The 26,156-nt window shown below is 39.1% G+C and overlaps 1 protein-coding gene across 23 annotated transcripts in view; it reads left to right on the top strand.

Annotated features, from left to right (window-relative positions):
• Positions 1–26,156, top strand: part of RBMS1 (RNA binding motif single stranded interacting protein 1) — a 221,872-nt gene that overhangs the window by 179,602 nt on the left and 16,114 nt on the right. For all 23 annotated transcript variants that reach the window (XM_054477480.2, XM_054477478.2, XM_054477471.2 and 20 more), the window contains exons 4-6: positions 211–302; positions 9,952–10,109; positions 12,716–12,795. In XM_054477480.2, coding sequence (XP_054333455.1) covers positions 211–302; positions 9,952–10,109; positions 12,716–12,795 — 330 coding nt within the window. The remainder of the gene's footprint in view (positions 1–210; positions 303–9,951; positions 10,110–12,715; positions 12,796–26,156) is intronic.

Raw genomic sequence — 26,156 nt, 5'->3', positions numbered from 1 at the left:
GGGAGGCTTGTCTGTCTGGTGATAGACGGGTGATAGACTACAGGGAAGAAGGGCCCAGGAGGCCGCTGGCCTGCAGCTGTTAACGCCTGAGCTCCCTCAGGACATTTTCATCTCTCTTGCCCGCACCAGAAACAAAGTAGAGCTGTTCTTTTACCCTTTACCTAACCACAGAATAATGGCTTAAATACTAAGTGTGTTTTTGCATTTCAGGTTATGGTTTTGTCGACTTTGACAGCCCTGCAGCAGCTCAAAAAGCTGTGTCTGCCCTGAAGGCCAGTGGGATTCAAGCTCAAATGGCAAAGGTGAGTTGAGAGCCAGCAATTGCTTCTCTGTTCCACAGCTTTGGTTGTGAAGCCCGACAGGTCTGCTTTTTCTGTCTGCATCTGCAATCTCCCCTTCATCCCACTCAGCACAGCACCTTCTGGACACTTGTCCTGTGCCTTCACAGCCTCCACAGTCACTATTGTGCAGAGGACTGTTCCTTGTAACTTAATCTATGAAGGGGGATTTATAAATATATAAAATTTACATAGTAAATTATGTAACCCCATAAGTAAATTGAGAAATAGCAGCATATTTTCTCAGGTAATTAGGTATTTGTGAGTCTTTAAGATCTGTACTGTTCATTGGTTTTTTTTTAAATTTGAATGTCAATGCCCAAGGAATGAATACACTTCTAGACATGTTTCAAAAGATAATTGTGTATAGCATATAACATATTGTATTTCAAAAATATATATAACTGGCACATATATTATACAAATAATAAAACAAGTAGTTTTAATGCATATGTGGGCTACAGATGCTATTTCTACTGTACAATAGAGAGACATTTTTAGGTATTGATTATTAATGGGATATAAATCTACTTTTTAGTAGTTCTATAATGACTTTATTCAAAACTTATTTCTGATGAACTTTTAGCATATTTTAGATGAGCAATATTGTTGAAAATTTCTTCAGGTGAGTAATTTGCTTGAATGTTAGGGGATTATAAAATGGGAGACCATGTTTCATGCTTAAAATGTATTTTAGCACAGTACACATGGATGTTAATTATGATAAGGTACATTTTTCTTGAAAACTTTCATATTATGGTAGTTTCCCTCTATGGTTTTGACTTTGAATATCACAGTTTCTGGATGTAAATGGAGTTGATCAGCCAGTCATTGTGTCTTTCTCTTTGCATTAGGTTCATCCTGAAAGTTAGTTTAAGATGCTCAGACCCTCTTCCAAAAGTAATGATGCCTTAGATAGACTTGATGGCCTTGAAAAAGTTGGCCTTACATGATCTAAATCCCTAGTTCAGGTGTAGTCATAATTCTAAAGCTGGAGGGACCTTAGATTGTCTTGTGCATCTGCCCCCAACCCCACTTTCAAACGGGCATGGCCTTTTCATTAAAAGAGCTAAGGCTCAATGACGAGAGTCACACTTGGAATGACATGCATCTCTTAAGTGCTTACCTTCTATAATACACATTCCGTTATGCACCAAACACATTTAGGAGTCTCTGTTGAATAAATTGATATTTATGTCCCAGTCTTTATTACCCAAATGTAAGTTTGCGTTACATCATAATACCTACTACCTACAGTGCAGTTATTAAGACATCTGTGTAATTACGTAAATTTTTTAAAACCTGAGTTCTTCAGTTGCTACAGAAAATATTTTCAAGCCTGAAACTCAGCAGTTTGATCTTTTGAGTATTCTTTTTTAAAAGAGCAATACTTTTATATTATCTGGCTTCTTCAAGTAAAGAGGAAAGTAATTTTATACTGTCTTCTGCTACTTTTGAATTATAGCACGTAATTGTTCCCTGAGAAGCATTTACATACACATAAGAAGGTTCATAGAAGTTAAAGGACTCTGGTAAGCAGATAAGTTACCTCCCAGGACCTTAAGGATGTTGAAGAACCAGTGTGCAGCTGTAGGGTAGAGATGTACTTTGAATGAAAGAATCAACATAAAGATTTCAGTAATTAGTAAGAGGAATCACCTTTCTAAGTAGCCATTGCCATTTAATATTTTTAAAACTTTGCATTGAGTTGGACTTACTTTAGATTTTCTTAAACTCCAGAGTAAGCAGTTAAAATAAACAGAGACTATATATATATAGATTTTTTTTTTTTTTTTTTTTTTTTTTGAGACAGGGTCTCGCTCTGTCACCCAGGCTGGAGTGCAGTGGCACAGTCTTGGCTCACTGCAACCTCTGTCCCTCCAGGTTCAAGCGATTCTCCTGCCTCAGCCTCCTGAGTAGCTGGGATTACAGGCACGTGCCACCACGCCCGGATGATTTTTGTATTTTTAGTAGAGACAGGGTTTTGCCATGTTGGCCAGGCTGGTCTCGAACTCCTGATCTCAAGCGATCTGCCTGCCTCAGCCTCTCAAAGTGCTGAGATTACAGGCATGAACCACCACACCTGGCCTCAGAAAGTGTAAATATTGAGCACCATGGTTTTCAGATTATTTGTCCATCATATAGAGATTCTCTGTGACATTATTGAAAGACAGTGATTATGAGGTTTTAAATATGTTTATTGTGACTATGTGATACCTATGTTGCATAATGATTTGCAGAATGTTTAATCTGGTTCTGTAAACAATGGGTAACCCGGCATTGTATAAGCATGACTTTTAGGGCACACTCGGAAAACAACTTTCTTCTTTCCCCCACTGTCCATTCTATTAATAATGCACTCACTGAAGGCCTTGCTTTTGGATAAAATCCAGGGCAAGTCTCATGACTTCGCAGCCACTGTCGTTATTTCAAGAAGTTCCTCCATCTTCTTTCATTTCAGGTGTTTCTGGTTGATATGTGTTTGGTAGAATGCCTCAATTTTTCATAGCCAAACTCCATGAAGCATACATATGTTTCAATACATTTTCAGTCAGAGTCTCAAGTTACATAGCAAATACAGTTTATAGAATGTCAGACTCATATGTAGATGTTTTTAAAACTGCTGAGAGTCAACATAAGGGATGTGTGTCTTGGATATTGTTGGTGCTGAGAGAGACATCACAGCCTAAAAAGCAATTGTTGGCTGACATCCGTATTGATTATTTGGTGATCAGGAAGCAGTGTTTCCATCCCAACAGAACCATTTGTTATATGTGTGCACACGCATACAGAGACAGATGTAATGATGATTGTATTTAGTTACATTTTAGGGAATTATAGAAAAATAGGAAAATAAAATAGTTACATTTTAGAAAATTTGGTTGAGGATTATGACTGATGTGTAATACATTATAATTTTTTCCTGTTTAACATAATGTGAAATAGGCTCTCGGTTAACATTTTGATGCTGAATTTCTGATTTTCAGGAACAGATTATGATGTTAAGTGTGTGTGATGCCTGTAATTTAATACTCCAATACTGTTTACTTGACAAAAATTTTGAGTATCATGTAGTGAATCTTCAGCTGAAGCTTCTCCCTTCCCTTCTGCTTCAAGTAGCAAGCTTATAGTGAGATGAGCAAATGATTCATTTCTTTCCTATTTCCAAAGCTTGTGTTTTTCTCACTCTTCCTTCAGCTCACTAGCCATGGCTTCATTTAACCCCTCCAGGGATGGTGTGCTGGAAAAGGATGACCTGACAGTGAGGTCATCTGATGTTGATTTCTCTAGCCAAGCAGCATGCTGATGTTTTCTCTCATGGAATGCTTTGGTTTTCTGAGATCTTTAACCAACTCCATCCCCACCTCCCTAAATTGATCTTTCTCTCCTATAGCTCCTTGAAGTGAAAGAATACATGTCCTCAGGTTAACATGGTCAGCTCCTGATAATCTAACGGTCTATCTTCAGCCCCTTTCTGCTGGGATTTCTTCCCCTCGAAGCAGCCTTCTTGGGAGGATCTAACACAACCCTGGGCCAACTCTACCTGTGTGGCCCACATCTGATCTACCTTTGCCAGTCATCCTTAGGAGAGAGTTACTTCCCAGCCATACTTCTCAGCCTTTCAGCCTTTCTCCTTGAAGATTCCCTTAGATTTTAAGTTAGACATCTATCTATTGTATCCATTCAGGTTCCTGAGACACAGATCAAGTTCCCTGAGTGGTCGCCCCCTCTTGCTTGACTGATGGTGAGAGGAAAGCGATTCACATGGTGAGACTTGGAACGCTTCACCATTTCTCTCCCCATAAATGCTCACTCTCAGTCTCTCCAGTCTCTTAGACATAGACAGGAGGTGAGCGGTCAGTTAAGTGTCCCAAACCAGTTCTCAGCCAGCTCCTTTCAGGCTGTCTTTAGGTGGTCTGATTTCTCACTCTGGAATGTGGGAGTGCCTGACACCCATTGTTTTGTGGTCTCCCCTCAAACAGAATTAGAAAGAGTTCTATTTTAGCAATCTGTTAAGAATGTAGAGGCTTCAGTTAGAGTGGCCCCTGAACACTTACCTAGGCATCATTTTCAATGCCTATAATATTAAGCAGCATAGAATATTAACTATACACTGTTTTGAAGAAGCCTTTACAATGCATTTATTCAAAACTGGACTCGGTATGGATTGGCACTATATGTCGTGTCTACAGCGCTCTTCAAATACTAGCTTTCCCCCAGGCTGAAAATGAGCACTGTTCAAAGACCTCTTTTGAAAGCTTGATACTATACATTGGCTAAGGAAAAGGACCCCTTCCTCCATCATCTGTGGCGAGGACCAATACTCAGGTTCAGAGGTGCTGGCCAGCTGCCAACATTCTGCATATTGTGAATTTCTTTAGGTCCCTGTAGAATGACTTGAGATTCCTAGACCTGATTTCTTTTTTATGATATCATTATAGTTACAAGAGGTATTTTAAATGTCAGTCATTTATTGTTCTATACCATAGAACCATGAGTTTGAGTATCTAGACTTGACTTAGCCCCTTTATGCTGTCTGGATAAAGGAGCACCTGAAACACATCTTTCAGGGAGATGATTTTTGTTTTGTTTTGTTTTGTTTTTTGCGACCAGATCTGGCTCTGTCACCCAGGCTGGAGTGCAGTGGGGTGATGTCGGCTCACTGCAACCTCCGCCTCCCGGGTTCAAGCAGTCCTTCCACCCTCAGTTTCCTGAGTAGCTGGGACTACAGGCACGCACTACCATACCTGGCTAATTTTTGTATTTTTTTGCAGAGACCGGGTTTCGCCATGTTGCCCAGGCTGGTCTTGCACTCGTGAGCTCAAGCAATCCACCTGCCTAGGACTCCCAAAGTGCTAGGATTATAAGCATGAGCCACCACACCCAGCAGGGAAATGATTTTTAAAAGGAGTTTAAGTCCAGCCCCTGTGCTTGGGTGATAGGGAGGGTACCCGTCACTTTCCACTCTCCTCTAATGAGCTAATCAGGATACTATAATGTGTTGAAAACTCATATTGCCATATATTAAAGTCTTTCATCTTTATATAATCAGAAAAAAATTAAGAGCAATCACTTAGAGGATGGGACAGAAATATAATATTGTTTGACATACTGGGTACCTAAGTTGAAAAAGAACCCCACAAATATTCAAAACTAAATTGCAAAACTGCAAAATGAGAGCATTAGAGACCAGTGGTTGGTTTTTATTCTTGTTTTAATTGTCAGTGCTTTGTCTGGTACCTGCCATGTGGCGGGTTTTAAGTGTTTGTTTTGTTGATGATCAAATACATTAATTGAGAAAATAACTTTTTTCCAAGCTTGGGCAGATATTGAGAATTTAAAAAGGGACAGTTTAAAATTATATCCATCAAGTACACTGATGAACCTTAACCTAATGGCCTTGGGCCTTTTGGAAAACCTGTTTATGTTAAACTAGGCAAATGTTACAAAGGTGTACATCTTTCAAATAAAAGACTCACATTCTATAAAAGGAAAAGAAACGCAGATATCGAGCTACAAAGACAGAAAACGCGAATGGACATTGTTTGTATCTATTAACAAAGTGACTTCTGTAGGCCTTTCATTTCCTCCTGTGGCCTAATGGGGGTCAGCAAATCCTCATATGTTGTTTGGCTGTTGGGAAGTTTACACTTTTTTTTTTCAATAAATAGGCAGTCACACGAGCAGGAATGTAATCCCCCCTCTCCATCCAGAGCTTCACCATGCTCTGAGCAGTTTGCAGTCACATGCCAGTGACCGGCTATCTGCTGGTTGTTGAACCTATTCTGTACAAGAGAAAACAGATGTCTGCTCTTACTGCCAAGTCCCCGTTCTTGCATTTTAGGAACCATTCCACACGCACGGGGAGGTTTTTGTTAATTTCTTTTGGATGATGACTGAGTGCTTTACGCTGTGCAGGACTTCTGAGCCTGGCTTTTCTACTCACATGAACGTTAGTAGCTGTTTATCGCTCTGACGGCCAATGTGGGATCTAGTTTTCTACTTGTTATGGAAGCCCTTGAACCCTTCCATGCCTAGGGACAAAGGAGGCCCATTGACCCTATTTTTATGTTTGGTCACCTATAATTGAAAGAATAAGTGTTTTTTTCAGACATAGTATTGTAAATAATAAACCAGTTATGGTTGTCACTGATTTTAAAGATACTAAACTATCCTCATTTCAAGAACCACCACCAGTTATCGCACGTATTATATGTCCTGTTCACAGTGAATGTGTGGTTATAAGAATGCATAGACAACAACTAAAAAGAAAGTAAAATTTAAAAAGAAAAAAAAAACACCCATGAAAAGAAGGGATTAGAAAAAAAAGAATTCATGGACACTTTGTTATTTTGTGGCATGTGTTGCCAGCTTGGAGTTTGTTCCCATTCTTTTTTTTTTTTTTTTAAATTACTGCAACTTCGTGGACAATGTTTGTAGGATATATTGGCCGTTTGAAAAGAAACATAAATAACATTAGCGCTAAAGGTCATCCCAAATGAAATTAGGTTTCTAACTGACAGGGTCATTGCTATTGAAAACAAATGCATTAACATCATAGGAAATACTTACCTGCGTTAGTCTACTCTATTTCACTATATCGAAGAGTGGGTTAAGAGCCCAGTTCTTTCTGGGATTCTGATTTATAGCATTTTTCAATATTATTTCCTCATCGGTAAACTTTCAAGTTGAATCAAGACTTTAAAGCATGTGTAATATTTTTAATAATATTTTAATAACAGAAGCAACTAAAACACAGATTTAGTGCCTACATTGTCGATCCCCTTCTAAAAATTCTTCATACATAACAAATTATCCTATGAATATTCTTAAATATGTCATTTAGATTTTCCTAATTGTAATTTTAAAAGAAAGACCACTCCATATATACTCCATATATATGTGTGTATGTATATATATATGTATATGTATATATACACGCATACACACACACACACGCACACACACACATATGTGAGAGAAACAATCTTGCTCTGTTGCCCAGGCTGGAATGCAGTAGCATGATCACAACTCATTACAACCTTGAACTCCTGGGCTTAAGCAATCCTCCTGCCTCAGCCTCCCAAATAGCTGGGACTACAGATGGGCACCACTACATCTGGCTAATTTTTTTTTTTTAAGAGATGAGGTCTCACTGTGTTGTCTAGGCTGGTCTCAAACTCTTGGTCCCAGATGATCCTCCCACCTTGGCCTATACTGGGATTGCAAGTGTGAGCCACTGTGCCTGGCCTCACAATATTTTGATATGTGTTTCTTCTGTAACATTTTTTATACCATATCTCTGTCCAAAGAGTGTTTTAGTGCCCTTTAATTAAGGGGTCCCCATCTTCATTAAAAGATAGAACCTAAAATCAAAACTAAGATGGGTTTGATCATATCATTCCCCTGCTTCCATGCCTCCGAAACCACCCTATTTTTCAAGATGTAGCTTTCAAACTGCAATTTCTTCTTCCTCCTGTTTCCCCGTCACCTACCAGTATACGATCATGTGTTGCTTAATGACGGGGATACATTCTGGTGAATGCATTGTTAGGTGATTTTGTCATCATATGCACATCATAGAGTGTACTTACACAAACCCAGATGGTGTAGCCTGCTGTACACCTAGGCTATGTGGTATGGCCTCTTGCTCTTAGGCTGCTAACCTGTACAACATCTTACTGTACTGAATACTGTTAGCAGTTATAATACAATGATAAGTATTTGTGTATCTAAATATAGAAAAGGTACAGTAAAAATATGGTATAAAAGATAAAAATGGTGCATCCTTATAGGGCACTTACGATGACTGGAGCTTAGAGGACTGGAAGTTGCTCTGGATGAGTCAGTGAGTGAGTGGTGAGTGAATGGGAAGGCCTAAGACATTACACTGCTGTAGACTTTATATAAACACTATACACTTAGACTACATTAAATTTATTTTAAAAAATTTCTTTCTGGCCAGGCACGGTGGCCTACACCTTTAATCCCAGCACTTTGGGAGGCCAAGGTGGGTGGATCAAGAGATCGAGACCATCCTGGCCAACATGGTGAAACTCCGTCTCTACTAAAAATACAAAAATTAGCTGGGCGTGGTAGCACACGCCTGTAATCCCAGCTACTCGGGAGGCTGAGGCAGGAGAATCGCTTGAACCCGGGAGGCAGAGGTTGCAGTGAGCTGAGGTCGTGCCACTGCACTCCAGCCTGGCACAGAGCAAGACTCCATCTCAAAAAAAGAAAACTTTTTGTTCTTCATTAATGAATTAGCTTATTGTAACTTTTTTACTTTATAAACCTTTAAATTTAAGTTTTTGACTTTTGTCAAATGTGTGCGTTTTAGCTTAAAACACATACATTGTGCAGCTGTACAAAAGTATTTTCTTTATACATTTATTCTATAAGCATTGTTCTATTTTAAGATTTATTATTATTTTCTAAACTTTTTTATAAAAAACTAAGACACTAACACACACATTAGCCAGGGCTACACAGTGTCAGGATCATCAAGACATTACCAGGTGATAGGAAGTTTTCATCTCTGTTAGAGGACCACCATCGTATATGCCATCCGCCATTAACTGAAATGTCATTATGCAGCTCATGTGCATAGTATCACAAGATAAGCATGGCTAATCTTCCTGGAGTGTCAGTATTACTTACTGGTATTAGGTCAAAAACATTGTTTCTCTATTAAAATAAACTTAGATAGGAAGTAGATTGCAAAATTTACATGACTTTTTTTTTAAGATAAAACACAAGACTTCAAGAACGTTTTGCAGCTCTGGCAAGGCTACCTTGCCTTTTGCCTACAGTTACATAATTATTCTCCTTGCTTTTAGCCCTGCTTAAGTAGGAAAGCTGAAGCAGTAGTGACTGACAAAGTAAAATCAAACTCCTTAGATAGCCTTTTGCAAGCCTCTTGACTTCTGCTTGATCTTCGGGTCCCAAGTCAATGCCATGTCCTCTGAACAAAGTATTTCCTTCCCCATCTACTCCTGAGTTCAGCTTTTCCAAGAGTCTAAAATTTTCTCTACCCAGAATTGATTATGTTATATGGCTTTGTGATTTCTTGTTTTCATTAAATTATCTGTTTTTACTGTTGGTGATCATGACTCAAAAGTAATGTGAACTTTGCCATAGAGCAGAGGACGGGAATTTGGGCAGATCCCTATTGGACTCTAGATGACTTGGTCCAGAATCCTTCATGTATCTCTAAATTGAATTATTAGCAATAATTAAATTGAAATAATAGCTTCCTGCGCAATAGTGTGCCTGAAATGGACTCCTAAAAATAACAGTGGAGGAGAGATCGGTTATTTTTAGAAACACCGCAAACAACTGAGAGTTGTGTTTCCATGAGGGCATCCTCTCCAACTCAGTAGTGCCATTTCCAGATCTGCTAAGAAGGGCTTGGTGGGATCGTGTCTGGCCTGCACAGATTGTCCAAGCTTCAGACACTATTTTCAAGCGTCCAAGGTGACTTTGGTGTTCTGAGGTTCTGAGTACTTTAAAAGGACTTGACCAAAGAAAGTAGCTAATAAAAATAGGTGTGTTAACATAAGTATCTCACCTTCTGTTGGAAATTAATGGACAACACTCTCTTCTGTTTTAGCAACAGGAACAAGATCCTACCAACCTCTACATTTCTAATTTGCCACTCTCCATGGATGAGCAAGAACTAGAAAATATGCTCAAACCATTTGGACAAGTTATTTCTACAAGGATACTACGTGATTCCAGTGGTACAAGTCGTGGTGTTGGCTTTGCTAGGTAAGCCTTCTGCCCAGTCTTTATTATGTCAACAATAATAGCTTTGCCAAGTTATCTTGGAAAATTAAAAATGACCAAGAAGAGAGAGTTTCAGCTAGGGTTAAGGGAGCAGTTGCACCGTGAACTTAAATTATGTGTAAATACCAGACTGCATTTTTCCAGATCTTTTGCAAGTTCATTAGAATTCATGAAGCTCAGCACACTAAATATTTGGGTCCTTATGGAAAGGAATTATCACATGAGTAAAAGTTCTGAACATGTGTGTGTCCTTAGATCAGGATGCTTCTAACTTTTTAAAAATAACAGTCAGTCTCCTAAATTCAATAGATAAATCAGTATGTTTTTTCTTATTCGATGGAAATTTGATTCATCAATAAAGTAAATGAGTTAGGTTTTAAAATGAAATATGTAAAACATTCAGAAAAGTAAGACAAGGACATGATAACTGTGTAACCACCACACAGATATGACAGATACTAACATTTTATAATTTCTGTTTCAGACTTTTTTTTTTTTTTCCAAGAAATAAAACCTAGGCCAGGCATGGTGGCTCATGCCTGTAATCCCAGCACTTTGGGAGGCCAGGCAGGCAGAGTTCGAAACCTACCTGGCCAACGTGGCGAAACCCTGTCTTTGCTAAAAATACAAAAATTAACTGGGCCTGGTGGCAGGCACCTGTCATCCCAGCTGCTTGGGAGGCTGAGACATGAGAATCGCTTGAACCTGGGGGGATGGAGGTTGCAGTGAGCCGAGATCACGCCACTGCACTCCAGCCTGGGCAACAGAGCGAGACTGTCTTAAAATAAATAAATAAATAAATAAATAAAATCTTCTAGGGGCTGCACGCAGTGGTTCACACCTATAATCCCAGCACCTGGGGAGGCCAAGGCGGAAGGTTTGCTTGAGCCCAAAAGTTTGATACCAGCCTGGGCAACATAGCGAGACCCTTTCTCTGCAAAAAGTTTAAAAATTAGCCAGGTATGGTGGCACATCCCTATAGTCCCAGCTGCAGGGGAAGCTGAGGCAGAAGGATTGCTTCAGCCCAGGAATTGGAGGATACAGTGAGCCTTGATCATGCCAGTGCAGTCCAGTCTGGGTGACAGACCTGTCTTTCAAAAAAAAAAAAAAAAAAGTCTAAAAGTCTAGTTATAACTAAAGTGCCCTCACTCCTTCCATCTAATTTTTTATCTTTTTCTTCCCAGAAAAAAAACACTTCAGAATAGTGGTTATTTTGGTTTCTGATGGAAAAATACTAAATAGAAAGCTCTTTGATTTTGATCAGAATTCTAATCTAAAAGCCCATGTATAAAAGCTGATTTTTATATGATGCATTAATTAGAAACTTATTAATACTCTGCAATAACAAATAATGTATACATATTTTAAAGTTTTGACTTTGATTTTGTAGGAAGAATTTCTGAGAGTTTGCTTTTATACACAAATGACAATCACATCTTACCTCAGACCTGTTATATATCAACAAAGCATTATTATTATGTTGTTTTATATATAAGAAAATTGAGACAAAAAAGGGAACTTTTCCATAGTTACCTAACTGCCAAATAATGAAGCAGGGGCAAGTACCTGGTTCATCTGGATTTTAGTTCATTGCTGTTTCTATCAGGCCAGATAATTTTATCATAAAACTAAAACATCCTACGAAGTAGTAAGTCACCAAGGCCAGCATCTCCAGTGTATGCTTCACTGGTTAAAATGATGCAAGTGAGTCACTGAATAGCTCAGCATCATTTTGTCACCTCTGTGGGTGTTCTGAAAACAGATCAAGTCGTATCATTTCTGTATCCAAAGACAGAATTCAGTTAAATTACCTTGTTTTTTGAAACTATCACTGTTTGTTAAAACTAAGGTGTAACTCTCTGAGTAGTCCAGGAGTATAGAGCATTTTTAATAGATTATTCAGTGTTTCATCCATTAAAGAAAAATGATTTGAAGTAATTTAAGTTCCCAGCAATGTTTCTCAGATACTTTCAGCCACCTATAGGTATAGACTAAGTTGTAAAGTTAGCCTCCAGCCTTTACTCCTCCAAAGCCAAGGTGACAAAGAAGGTATATAGTTGACTTCACTAATTTAATTTTAAACCTGAAGCAAATGTAAGAAGCATATAAGGCGCACCCTCTCACTGATACTGGCTGTTATCATGACTTTTTAGTCTGTCATTTTGTGAATTTATGAAAGCAAAGACAATTTTAAAATGACTAGTATTTTAGCAAGTAGAAAATACCCTAGTATTTTAAACTGTTGTTTCTTCAATTCACTGTTATGGCTAACAAAGCTATTGTGTATTGATTTTTCAATTTTACAACAATTACAATAAAATTATCCATTTGATATACTTGATCTTACACACTCAATATAATTGATTCTTGCTTTGCTTCAGAATATATTGTTATCAGTTATCATTTTACTATAGAAGTACAAAAGCAGCAGTTAGATAAAAGGTAGAATAGACCCTTTATCATATTCACATTTTTACTAGGTTTCATTTATATACAAAAAACCTATAAGAATGTTTATGCATGCGCCAAACAAGATGAAACTTAAGAGACCTTTAAATATTTATGTATTCTATTTTTATTATAAATAGGATGGAATCAACAGAAAAATGTGAAGCTGTTATTGGTCATTTTAATGGAAAATTTATTAAGACACCACCAGGAGTTTCTGGTATGTTGTTTGTCTGAAACTTTATCAGTAGTCTTCTATATGATGTATGTTTAACTTTAGCACATGATGACTCTTCAATAGAACAAAAACCCCTCATTTCACTCTTTAAGATGCATTTTGTTGGATTTACAAATAAGACTTAAAAATTCACCTCTCCCTAGGCATAGGCATTGGATGTTTAAATGTTAATGGAAGCAGTGGTAAGGAGCTGACTTGTAAAGCATTGTGCAATTCACTCCTCTTTTGATGCAGCAGCCAGGTTCTAAACCACCTTATCACCATCCTCAGTGAACCTCCCTTCATTTGATCATATCCATTGAGCACTGTGGTACCTTTCTATCCCAGCAGTGCCTGGACCTCAGTTCCTATGGCCTTTATGTCCACTCCACTTTAGCCACTTTCTCCCATGGTTTTACATTGTGTTGTCATTACCAAGAACACCACATTTCAGGGGTTTTTCATTCCAATGTCACACTTACTCTAACTCCCACAAACCTGATCTGAAATACAAAGGGATCCTTCTCTTTTCACTGTTTATTCATCCTCCTTTACCTGTTTCTCTTTCCTACTAAGTCTGGTCTCCATTTTTGAGTGTTAAAATCATTTCTTAAGTGGCATTCTCCTTTTTCTTGCACCCCATCCCTTGTTCACACTGTCATGACAGAATGCTGAACCTGAGTTAATCCTGCTATAATTCACGCACACCACTCCTGTTATATCCATGCAGCCAGAGATCGGCACTACCACAAATTAAATGTCTTCAGCTTAATCAATTGCTCAGCACCACCAGTCCTCACTCAGCTTCCTTACTCTTCCCTAGCAGCAGTTCTCAATTTCCCCAGCCTGCTCAGTCCCCTACCTAACCCCCTCCCTAATCTCAAGTGGATGACTTCACTTCCTACTTGATGAATAAAATTGAAATCACCAGGTAGAAGCTCCGTCAGCTTCCTGCTCTCTCCCAGCAAGGGGACCTACACCCACATCTAGTCTTACCGGTCCCCTTTCTTAAAGTCTCATGGACAAGGGTTTTGAAGCTGTCCTTGAGGTCCCGTCTCATTGAGACATTGCTCTGCCAGTCATTGCCTTGCTCTCCTATAATTTCAGTCTCTGTCTTTTGCTTTTGTTCATTTTTTTTTCAGCAAAGCCAAGAAATTTGATTTTCAGTTACTAAAATAGATATCTACCAAGACTAATTGGTGAGGAAATGGGGGGAAACATGCAAACAAGTAACACTAGGAACAAAACTTGTGAACATAACTACAATAGACATTTTTAAAATCACAGGATTCAGTGAACAAAAACTATGAACTACTTCATGCCAAAAATATTCAAGAAGATAGCCATTTGTGTTTGAAATCATTTAAGTCTTTGCAATCTAGAAACTAAACTAAGCACTCTGGTTCCTTACAGCACCTTCTCATGTCAACATTTAAAAGTGTAGTCTTCACTTCCTTACTTCCCATTTATGCCTCACTCTCTCCAATCTGACATTCCCTGGTGTGTGGTTGAAATTCCTCTTGGTAAACGTGCAGTATTAGTTTGCTAGACAGCCATAACAAAGTACCACAAGCTGAGTGGCTTAAACAATAGAAATTTAGTGTCTCAGGGTTCTGGAGGCCGGAAGTCCCAGATCAAGATGTCAGCAGGGTTGGTTCCTTCTACCCAGACTCCCAAGCCAGGCTGTGAGGGAAGGATCTGTTCCAGGCTTCTCTCCTTGGCTTGTAGATGGCTGTCTTCTCCCCGAATGTCCTCACAGCACCTTCCCTCTTTGTGCATCTGTCTCTGTGCCCAGATTTCCCTTTCTTAGGAAAACTGCAGCCATATTGGATGAAGGCCTACCCCCTCGCCATGATCTTACGTTAACTTTGATGACCTTGTCTCTAAGTAAGATCACATTCTGAGGGCTGGGTGTTAGGACTCCACACAGTTCAACCTGTAACTCTTAATTCCTGATTACCCCGTCTGGAGAATTCCCCTCTTTTTATCCTGTGTCTGTCTGCTGTATGTATTTGGGACTGCTGGCCCCTCACTCATCCATGAAGTGCATCCTCCCTTGACTACTTTTATACCTGTCTCTGTTTTCTTCCCATCTTGTGTTAGTCCTTTCTCTTTTGTAAACTTATTTCTTCTATCTGCTTTTAATTGTTAGTGTTTCCTTGAATTCGATTTTTGGCTCAGGATTCTGATAATTTCATCTACTCTCAAGGTTTTAACTACTACTTATATTCATAGTCATTGACTCTCATTCATCTCTCATCCTGGCTGTTCCCCAGAGTGTCAGACTGCCTGACCTCAGTTACCTTACATTCATCCTCTCCAGAACTACACTAGTCCCCCTTACCTCACTTCCCATCTAATTCTGCTCTTCCTCCTGTTTTCCTACTCTCAGTTAGTAGAACCACTATCTACCCAGACTCCCAAGCTAGAAACCCAGGACTGGACTCCCCTACCTCCCCTGTGCTTTGTATCTCACATACAAATAATCATTCAAGTCCCCAGATTTTTCTTCCTGATTATTTCTAGACTCTACCCTCTCCCTCCCTTTCGCCTGCCACTGCCTAGTTTAATTTCTGATCATCTCTCATCTGCACCATTGCATCAGCCCTATTTCTTCTTACCTCTCTAAGGTATTCTCCCTGACTGTAGCCAGAGAGACTTAGATAAAATATATATCTATGTGTCACTTTATTGTTAAAAATGCAACCCTCTCAGTTAGAAGGAAAGATCGAGGATTCCTGGAATGGCATGGAAAGCCAAAGGTGACAGGAGCCCTTGCCTACTTCTGCAGTCCTGTCTCCCTCCATCCTCTGCCTTCCTGCTTATCCTCCTCCAACATTGAACTACAAATGGTATTCCCAACACAGCGTGCTGCATCATTTTTCTTGGCTTTCTGTCACAGTTTCCAATGACCCGGATCCCTTTGGTTCCTTTTAGCCTGGCTGTCTCTTCCTCAGCTTTCAAGACTGTGTTCAGGGCTTGCCTCCTCCCTGCAGGGACCTCCTCTGACCCAGTTGGGTTATGCTCTGTCTGCAGATCATTACCTTGAGGACACCTCCCTGTGCTGTGGCATTTAACATGTTTACATGTGTCAGTCCCACTAAACTAGAAGCTCCTTGAAAGTAGAAACTGTATCTTCAGCTTTTTATTTTCATGCCCACCACAACATTTGAGCCATACTATGCAACAACAAATATTTGTTGGTTTTGAATAAATTTTACTACACTGTAACACCAAGCCAATACTATGTTCTTAACCAGCTACCATGTGGGGGGAAATTGAAATGTCTTCTGATCTGATTTGCAGCCAGCCACTAGCATGCCGCCTGCCAGAAAGGAGAAAGTTTCAAAATTTAGAAACCACATCACCTTGCTTTGAGGGGGAGGTAATGAAATTGTTAAAATGGGGAAAAAGAAAAAAAGTCACATACACCCTCCTCCATCTTTTCTTCCCTGTAATTTTAGTCATCTTATCCTTAGCCGGCATAATATATCTGTAATTCCACTTCCCAATCTGTATCCCAGATCAGCAAGTCTTCATTGAGCCTTAGGTCCATGTCAGCTAAAAGTCCCACTTTCCAGCTTCTGCTCAAGCATGCCCAAGGGTTAAAGTTGAGGTTTCACTTAGTGTTAGGTACAGGTCTGGAGAGGGAGCCTTTAACTGCTACCCTGGCCACCTGTTTGTTGGAGTCTCAAGTGGATTAGCCATAGCAACAAGATTTATCCCGAATACTCAGGCTGGGAGAGCAGACACTGGTGCTCATCTCTGAATGGGGGAGGAGTCTCTAAAGTGAGCAACTGCCACAGAATCCACAAGAATTAGAACAGAGTGCCCCATTTGCCAAAACACAGATTTTTGCCACTTTTTCTATGCAAAAATATGTACACACTGAAGTTAATAGATTCAGTGAATTGAACCTTATTAAATAACATAAAAAAACAGGTCAGGCCCAATCTTGAAAGCAAGCACAGAGGCCATATAGAATATTTATCCCAGTTTTTCACATGAGAGACAGCCAAGAAACATTGAGGTGTTTTGAAGTTGGATTCATTCCAGCCAGAAGTCATTGAAGAGAGCAGTTTCTCCAAGGCTGTGCGCGTATAACTAGTGTTTAGTATTTATTCTGCTGTAGCTCCACTGTTTTATCTTTAGCTAGATGACTAATGATTGGCATTAGAAATTCACTTTAATTTTCTGTATTCAGTTGCTTTTCATTTCATAGAGAAACTAATTTGTACGTGCAGTTCCACAGGCTACACCTGATCTTGTAATACTAAAACCTGAGAGCACACTGCATCAGTGACTGTATCTGAAGTTGAACTGCTTACATACACAAATTTAGAGCATAAAATATAAAACCTGGAAGTAATTATTTCAAGAAACTCAATCTAGTGGAAGAGATTCCTTTTTTTGTTTTTTAAGTTAGTATTGTTTTCCCATCAACATCAGTAGAGTTGAAAAAACATGGAAAGAGAAAATGTTTTTAACTTCTGCCCAAGTAAAGACAAAGGAGAAATTTTGTACGTGGGAGTCTTCTGTAAAACCTACCCTGTCAGCCTCTGGCATTGAGCACCTGTGCCCAGCTGGTGTTTTCTTGCTTCTACTGTGTCAGCCTTTGCATGAGCAGGGCCCCCACACATTAGTCCCTTTGAAGGGACTATTCCACCTACTTGTGACCACCTATTCATCCACCTACTTGTGACCTCTTTGCTTTTTTAACTCATTCTTGTGTGCACCAAGGAAAGTTTGAGAAGGAAAAACATCTAAGATACTTTTGTTTTGATGGTGTATCGTCTAAGATAAGATCTTCCCTGTTGAAGGAATGGTTTGCTAAATTAATAACAACAAAAGCTCTTCAGTTCCTTGAGTAAAGTAGATCTCAGGGCGTCACAGATCAAGGTTAGACAATCTCTTTTTTTCTCTGAAGAACTTCATGGTTTTGTCATTGGTGTTTTCTTTGAAGGGGGTTTGCAGATTATTGGTCACATCCATTCAAGGGAAATAAAAGCCCTAGATTTCCAAACCACATGTAAATGATCGTAGGATCCTCTTCACCTTCACAGCTAGTAAAGAGGAGTTTCTTCCAAGCTGTGCCAAGTTACAAATGGAGCACAAGAAACAGATTAGTTCCTTCTACATTGAGAGCATTACTGCAGGGATACAGTTTTTCAGTCAAGCTGTTCTCTTTGTTCTGAATTAGCACTTAATTTTGTGCCATTTTGAATGTGTAATGATCTTTTGAGTGTATAAGTCTTGGTTGACAATTAGATTGCATGTTCTTTGGGGGCAGGAGCTATGTTTTCTTTTAATTTTGTGCTAGACTCAGGGAGCTTGTGCATCACCCTACCACCAGAAGTTACCAACGGGGTTCTAAGAGCATTTCTCCTGCAGAGCTCTTCCCAAGAATCATTGCTAATTTGAGGGCCTTTTTGGATACCACCTTTTTGCACAGGAGGTTAAATTGCCTTTAGGCATGAATGTTAAATTTATAATGCCAGACTTGGAAGCACACTGTCACAGTGAATTCAGCTTTTCCCAAAAACAAGTCCTCAGTAGACTTGAAAATCCACAAAGAATGTGAAAGAGTTTTCAACTTCTCTGGACTTCTTTTTCCTTTTTTTTTTTTTTTTTTTTTTGTATACATGGTGACTTCAGAATTCTTTTGAGTACCAGTTTGTGTATTAGATACTGTTCTTTCTTTATATCCCCTGAATGGCTACTCCATAGCATCAGTTTCTCTGTGGAGGGCATGTGATTATTATCAGAAGAACCAGATAAAAAACAAAAATATTGTCAGGCAGGGGTCAGTTGAATGAGCCTCCACTTGAATGTTTGCATAATGTAGTCTCATTGCTAGGTAGACATAACATTTCATAAATACAGTGAGAAGACGGTTTATTTAATGATGCAAGTTGTTTAGCTGGCATAAGCAGAATTATCTGGGATGATTCCTGTCAGAGTACTTGGATTCTTGCATGGCTGGCAGTTTGCCCATGACATTGGAGCCAAGTACAGAAAAGAAACCCACGTTAGACAAAATTCCCGAAAGATACTTTCTTAAAATGAACAAACTGAACAATGAACTCATCCTAGCTGTGACACTCTTAAGGAAGTCTCTAGATGACTAAGCAGGAGGAAGTCAGCTATGCACATGAGCTGTCACTTCTACACTGCCTGCCCTCCTGCCACCATATTCTTTCCATACCCTGGTGGCATGGCTGGGTCCCCCATGCCAGCCATGTCCCACTCTGGCCTGGGGCATGGCACATAATATAGCACATGGTTACAGTTTTGTAAAACTCTAATGTACCACGTCACAATTTCTAGTGCCGTCTGCTTTCTGAAATGCTCTTTTAAAATCTTGTGCTTTTGTGTCTGATGTCACTAAATTTTAACAGAGGCGTTATCTTTTCTTATAGCAGATGTTTCTTTAAATGTATATTATAGTTTGTTGGGGAAAAAAAAATTGCTTATGTGGCCTTTCCTTCTGTCTTTCCCCACCCAGTCCTGCGTTTTTTCCTGAAATATTGCAGGTGGCTTGTTTGTAGTAAGTCAGATTTACTTGGAAGGTCCCCAACCAGGGTAAAAGAACCCATGGCTTCTTCATGACACAGCCTAGGTGAATTCCACAGAGGTTTTCCACAACCACTTAATACTTGCTTGATAAAAATTCCATTATGCAGAAATACTATGGTAGCAGTTTTCTACACAATGAATGTTAGAAACAGAGATGGGAAGTTTTAGTTATCTAGAACCAGTGTCCAAATTAGGAGACATGCCTCAGGCAAAAACACTGAAACACATGATCATGATTCAGTGGTTTGTCTAAAAATGCTCTTCTAGGACCTTCCTGGAAGAGAGTACAGTCTTTTAGAAGACTAATGCGTATGGCATGTGAGCTGGAACTATCCTAGAGCTGAGAACAGCTCTGGCGCCCTGACTCCCTGCACAAACGCCTCTCCCCCCACTGCCACCACCCCCTCTCAAAGACAAAGGCTAACAGTGTGTTCAGTGCTGCAGGAGACAGTATGATTTCCCATCTCGCTTTCTGAACCTCTCCATGACATTAATGGAGTGTGAATAAGTCCCTGTGTGCTAAGGGCAGGGAGTGCCTGTTAGATTCTCAGTGTTGCACTGTTATCATTCTGCCACATCGCTCACAGCTTCATCTTGTCACAGAGAAGCCCCAATGAAGTGCATATGTGTCTGCTGGCAGACTCCCTTCAAAGACTTCAGCTTGTTTTACATCTGCTTTCTGTGTTACTCTGACTTTTCCAATTAGTTATGTGTCCAGTGGGGCTTGAAAACCGCTCTTGCCCACATTTCATAACTCTGTGTGTATAGTGATATTATGAGGGCATTGTCCTGTGCCAGGTAGCAGAAAAGATAATGTTTAGAGGGAAAATTATGAATCTAGTAAAAGGCCTGGAGATTTTTCAAAGGTTTTTATTGCCCATTTTATTCCCTTAATATTTCTCTTAAGCGTTGTTACCCTGTAAAAACAGAAAATTTTGGTAGCTCTAGGACAAAAGAAATACTTGAAGACATGTGCAATGTCCCTGGTACCTTCAGGACGTGCAGTCACGTATCTCCCTCACCCGGTACATACAACAGAACTGGATCTGAACTCACACGGCATCATGAGCTGTACCTTTCAAGGGCTATACTCTTAAGAAGAATTGTTGTTGTGACAGCAAAAGCGCTGGAACAGGCCTAGGTGGCCAGTAGGGCAAGGGCAGTCTTGCAGATCCAGAATTCAAATTCATTCCTACTGAAGAGGAGAAGACTAGTTTTTAAAAAGTGACAGGGGCCCACAACCTGAGATGTGCCAGTGTTCTAGTCCCCACACCAGGCTTATGGTGAGGCTGCCTTATAACAATTATCACCATCGATCACACCCAGCCTACAGCCAGCCTCACAAATCAACATTTTACACCCTTTCACGATCAGGTTCTGCCAATGAGGAGTAAATAGTGGAGTAAGATTTTATTAAAGCACAAGGCTCTTGGATAGAAGTTGTAGGTGTTACTGTGTAACAGTTTTCTAAAAGACATTGACGAGTAACTTTATCCTTAACTATAACTTCAACATTTCTTCATTCTGTGAGAAGCCAAGGCAGCAACTCTAGCCAGCTCCTTAAATCTCTCAGATTCAAATCCCATGGATAACAGGCCAGTCCCCAAGTGTTTAGACCTTCTGAACCAGAAGTGTCCCTCTCCTGAGAATTTTTCTTAATTCGAAAACAAGAGGAGGAGCCATAATTCAAAAATTTGAGCTGCCCCTGTTGCCACAGTAGTAAGAACACTAGCTGTTCTAAGCACTTGTTATGTTAACTATAACAATCTTTTGAAGTAGGCACTATTATCATCCCCATTTCAGAGATTATGAGACCAGAGACATTGAATAACTTTCCCAGAGTCACTAGCAAGTAAATACAAAAGCAGAATTTTAAACCCTTAGAGACTAATTATGAGCCAGTTAGAATACTGGTTAGAATACCACCATACGGTATACCCACCACTATAGCAGTTGGCACTGGAATTAAAAGATTAAGATCCACACACAGATGTTCTTGCAGTGTTAGTTACAATAATAAACTATACAAATAAAATACTATGTCACCATTAAACAAGGTAGGGAAGGACCCACAACATAAATGGTAGAAAAAAAGGACCTATCATTGCAAATGTTAAAAATAAATGGCTCTACATAGACTTAGAAAAGTAGTAAATATAGAAAATTAAAATGTGTTTATTGGAGTCATGGGAGGTATGGAGTTTTTGTTTTGTATTTAATATGACTTTAATATTGTCAAATCATTGTTTTACTGATAAACAACTCTTAGTGGATGGGTTGGGAAGTGAGGTGAAGGAGAATTTCAATAAGAAGAAAACTCAAACCCAGCAGGAGCAAAGCATGACTATGTATAATCAGGTAACATGATTGTAACATGACGATATTACAAATGTTACTCTCTTCTCAAACTGGATTGGAGATAGAAACACTACCTAAGGCACAGGGGAGGAGGAGAAACCTAAACAGCCTCGGGAGGAAGAAGGTCCACAGAGAAAAGCTGTAGCTCTTCCTAGTGGTTGAATAAGTCAACAGAATTCAGTTAGAAAAGGAGAGGGCTGAAACAGGAAACGATGTTGTGCCCATAAAAAATAGATAATATTTATTGGATCCTTACTGAAATGTTTTAAAAGCAGCAGCTAGTTCCTTGCATTTTGTGAGTTGAGGAGTGTTGAAAGTAGCCAACATTATCAGAAAGAAAGCTAATTACAGTTGCTGAGTGGACTAGTTTTCCACAGTGGATGGAGAAGTTTCTATCAAGGGCAGTTTACATTTTACAGTGTTTTGATTAGGATAAAATTACAGCATAACTAGAAAGATGGAAGTTTGGAAGTGGCAGTTTCTCCAGCTGTTAACTGCTGTCAGCATCTGACGGGGAAAAGCATGGAGAAGACCTTCGTTAGAACCTACTGAGGAAAAGATCGGTTCTGTTACAAACTCTAGAGAGCTCCAAGTCCTTCCAAGCTGTTTGATAAGTGAGGAGGACTTGCAGATCTCATCATGAGCTACAGTGCTTACTCAAAGCAGGCATTCTCGAAGTGATTTTTTAGTACGAATATCAAGGAAAGACACTGGAGCACAAATCACTGTAGAGTTAAGTTTCAGGAGATCGTTAAGGAAAATACTTGGTGGAGATGGGCAGCAAGTCAGCCTGAGCCTTATCCATGGAGCACACAGTCTCTCGGGAAGGATTGTTAGTACCACAAAATCAAGCTTGTGTAAGAGACCATCCCACTTTCAAAGCTCTGTTGAGAGCACACTGGAGAATCCAGTGACATGATTACCTTAGATGGCTCTTAAGAGATGCCAGAAAATATTAGATCAGTGTTTGCTTTGCAGTGTTGCCTGGGGCCTTTAACAAATGCTCAAGGTAACACTGCAGTTCTCAAGCTGTTGGAGATGCATGTTCCTGTTGGTTCTGATGAACAGGAAAATAACTCTTTAGTTTTGGGTGATGAGAATGAGAATCCCTTTACAAAACCAAAAGATCACAACTAATTAAGGGGAAATTTAACCTAGAATGCTCTGCATATTTGGCAAAATCAGTTGATTTAAGGGTAGGTTATATAATTTTTATAGTACTTTAATACAGGAATACATCTTAAATCACAAATCATTTGTCAGAATTCTTTGTAATCACTGCTTTGCAGAATAAGGTAAAAAGTTGCTAATCTGGAAAAGTAACCATGCATATAGAAGATTGACAGTTACATATTAATTTTTATATTAATTTGGCCAAACTTACATATCACTCAAAGTCATATGACTAGTATTTATGGCACTTCCTTTTCTGTATGTCAGTCTTCCGGTATCTCTCCCTTGTAAAGAACAATTGGAGTTCAGCTGAAAGTTACGCTCTATAGAACAAGCTGCTATCACATAGGATCTCCTGATTCTTCAATCTGGAACCTGTATATTCAGCTCCAAAAGGCAAACTAAGGACTACCCCTGGTTTGGTAGAAGCCACAGGAGATGCTGGCCAAATGAGGATCTCTCATTTTGTAACAAGCTCACACACACTTAAAAATAAGTGGATCATGACATCTGTGTGTTTTGTTTGTTTTTCCTACCCAAAAATCTAACAGATCATCTAACCCTTGCTCAACATCATGGTAAGACCACCTATCAATTACAGTAAGTCAGGCCCTTTTGCCACCCTAAAATACCTAAAAATTTCTTAAATCTTCATGTAATTTGCTTTCCTAGGGTACATGGACAATCTTTGTAATGAGTAAAACATTAAGAACTTATAGGGAGAAGCTGTTTCTAATAATGTCCTTCAAATAAATGGAACAGCAGTTGTCAAAGTACAGCTGTTTCTGCATCAAAAGTATTTTGCTTCTGGTTAGCATTTTTATTGAAAACAAATACCTCTAAAAACAATGCTCTGTTCCGTAAATGACTAAATGGGTTTTCATGAGATCAGGTACACTCTTTTCTCCATTAAACTGCAAGCCCCAGGGAGGCAAGGACCCTATTTTATCTACCACTGTATCCCCAGCTCTTGTGTACTTGGCACATAGTGGACATTAAGTTAAAATTTTGGTGGTTAAATAGACCAAGAGAATTTTAAAGAGGAAAGAAGCTGTTAGAATTTTATATTGCTTCACATGGAATATTGGGGTACTCCCATTTCCCTGAACAAGCAGCCAGCAACTATCTCAGAAATGTCATTTTTACTGGTTATAATTCTTAAAAAGCTTGTTTTCCTAAGATATGAAATGCCTGCCAGTATACAAACGGTTGTAACTGCTTCCCTTTTTGCTTTTAGAGGGGAAAAAATAGCTTAATGACAGCATAGAATCATGTAGTAAATATAATTCGTTTTTTGAAAGATTCAGCTATATCCTCTTCCATTTGTTTATTTTAAATGATCTATTTGCAAATATGTCATCACTCACTTGATGTTTACCTCATTGTTATGCATTTTTAGCAGGCTTTATTGTCACCTGAGATTTATTTTTCTTTGACAGGCCGGAGTCTAGATGAAGGAAAATGTGTTAGAAGCACCTTATCCACAGATGGGGACACTTGGTCATTCAGCACATGTTGAGCTTAGGCAGGCATCAGGGTCTGGCTGCTTACCTGCTTTTATTCACACCTACCTGTTTAGGTGGCCTGCACTGAACTTCTAGAATGAGTCCAACCTGATCATTTACTGTCTCTGAAAGAAATTATGCCAGTGGAGAAAAACGGCCAGTTGGGATCACTTGCTGAGCCAAGTAACTTCTTTAAAAAAAAAAAAAAAAAAAAAGGTTAAATTTGAGTCTAGGACCTAGTTTTCATAAACCCTCTAGATAAAAGCACCTCTTTTTAGAGAAGACCCACTATGTGCCAGCACCACCAAATTTATTATCTTCTCTCTTGCTCTACGAGATTATGTGGAGTCAACATCTTACAACCTCAAATGTCAGTGGATAAACCTCTCTAGATCTGGGCCAAGGCTTGCTGATAGTCTCACCAGACACCTAACATTTTTGTTCCTGACTCTTCATACCCATAGTCCAGTTGTCATTCAGAAGTGAGTTGGCATTCCAACCCATCCCTCCAGAGTGGTTCACACCAGGGAAAGAAGAAAGGAGTGCCAGGCGGCAGCCCAGACAGCTCACCCAGAAGGAGTTACAGTTGGGCTTTTTGTTTTGTTTTGTTTTGTTTTTTGGCAGAGAAGTGTTGAAAGACATTACTGCTTCCACCCTGTCATTAGTGGGTGGGTAATCATGAAATAAAATAAGAGATGAATTAGGATAATAAGAGGCACAGGAGAAAGGAGTAAATTTTCCACAAGTAATATTTTTCTCTTCATGGTTATTTAACTTTGAAACAGAACTTGAAAGTAGTAATCATGGTTCTACAGTAGACAAAGGACAGAATGTGGGAACCAGACAGGAAGGTGTGATTGCCTTTATTACATTAACTAGAAACACAGAAAAATGCACAACTTTCTGGAATACACTGCTATTTCCATTGCAGAAAAGCAAAGAAAAGGAAAAGTCGCTGGTGCCCTATTGTGCTGTCTGTAGACTTTTTTTTTTTTTTTTTTTTAACTCTAATGAGTATATATCCTTGAAAATATTCTCTACATCTTCTGCTTTTCTGTTTTGGCCTCATGGATTCTGTAAGAAGAATTTATATAAATGTATAGATATATAGTAATATATATTATAAGTAATACAGTAATAATATACAGATCTATATATGGTGGTATAGATATATAGTAAAGCAATACCCAGTTGTATGATTAAAGGCACAGGAAAACCTTTAAATAGGGTGGACGAGTATTTTTAGCTTTCTCACAACAGCCATCTTCACTGACGTATCCCAAAAATAAACATGAGACCTATTTCTATTCATTCATTGATGCAACCAAGATATAATAAGCAACTACAAAGTCCAGACACTTAGGCACTGGGGATACAGTGATAGACAAAACAGACAATGTTACTGCCCCCATGGGGCATATAGTCTAGAAGGGGAAACAGACACCAAACAAGTAAACATACTCACCAATTGTTACAAATTGTGAATAAAAATATGTGTGTGAGCAGTGAAGAGGTGACTTGTTTTCTACTGGGAGAAGTGAAGGGTCCCTCTTAGGAATTATAATGGGAAGCTAAGGGACCATTTTAAGTTGGGGGAGGAGAGGATGGCACAATCCTATTGAATTTGAAGATTATTTTGGTGACAGTCCAGAGGTGGAATTGGAGAGGGCCCAAAACCAAAAGAAATGTGTCTGCTCTTAAGCGTGAAAGTGAATCAAAAGATTCTTTTGCTTCCTCAGAATAGTTCTTTAA

The sequence above is a fragment of the Pongo pygmaeus genome, chromosome 11 (assembly GCF_028885625.2).
Source record: "Pongo pygmaeus isolate AG05252 chromosome 11, NHGRI_mPonPyg2-v2.0_pri, whole genome shotgun sequence".
In the NCBI taxonomy this organism is placed as follows: domain Eukaryota; kingdom Metazoa; phylum Chordata; class Mammalia; order Primates; family Hominidae; genus Pongo; species Pongo pygmaeus.
This window is presented reverse-complemented; position numbering and strand designations above follow the sequence as displayed.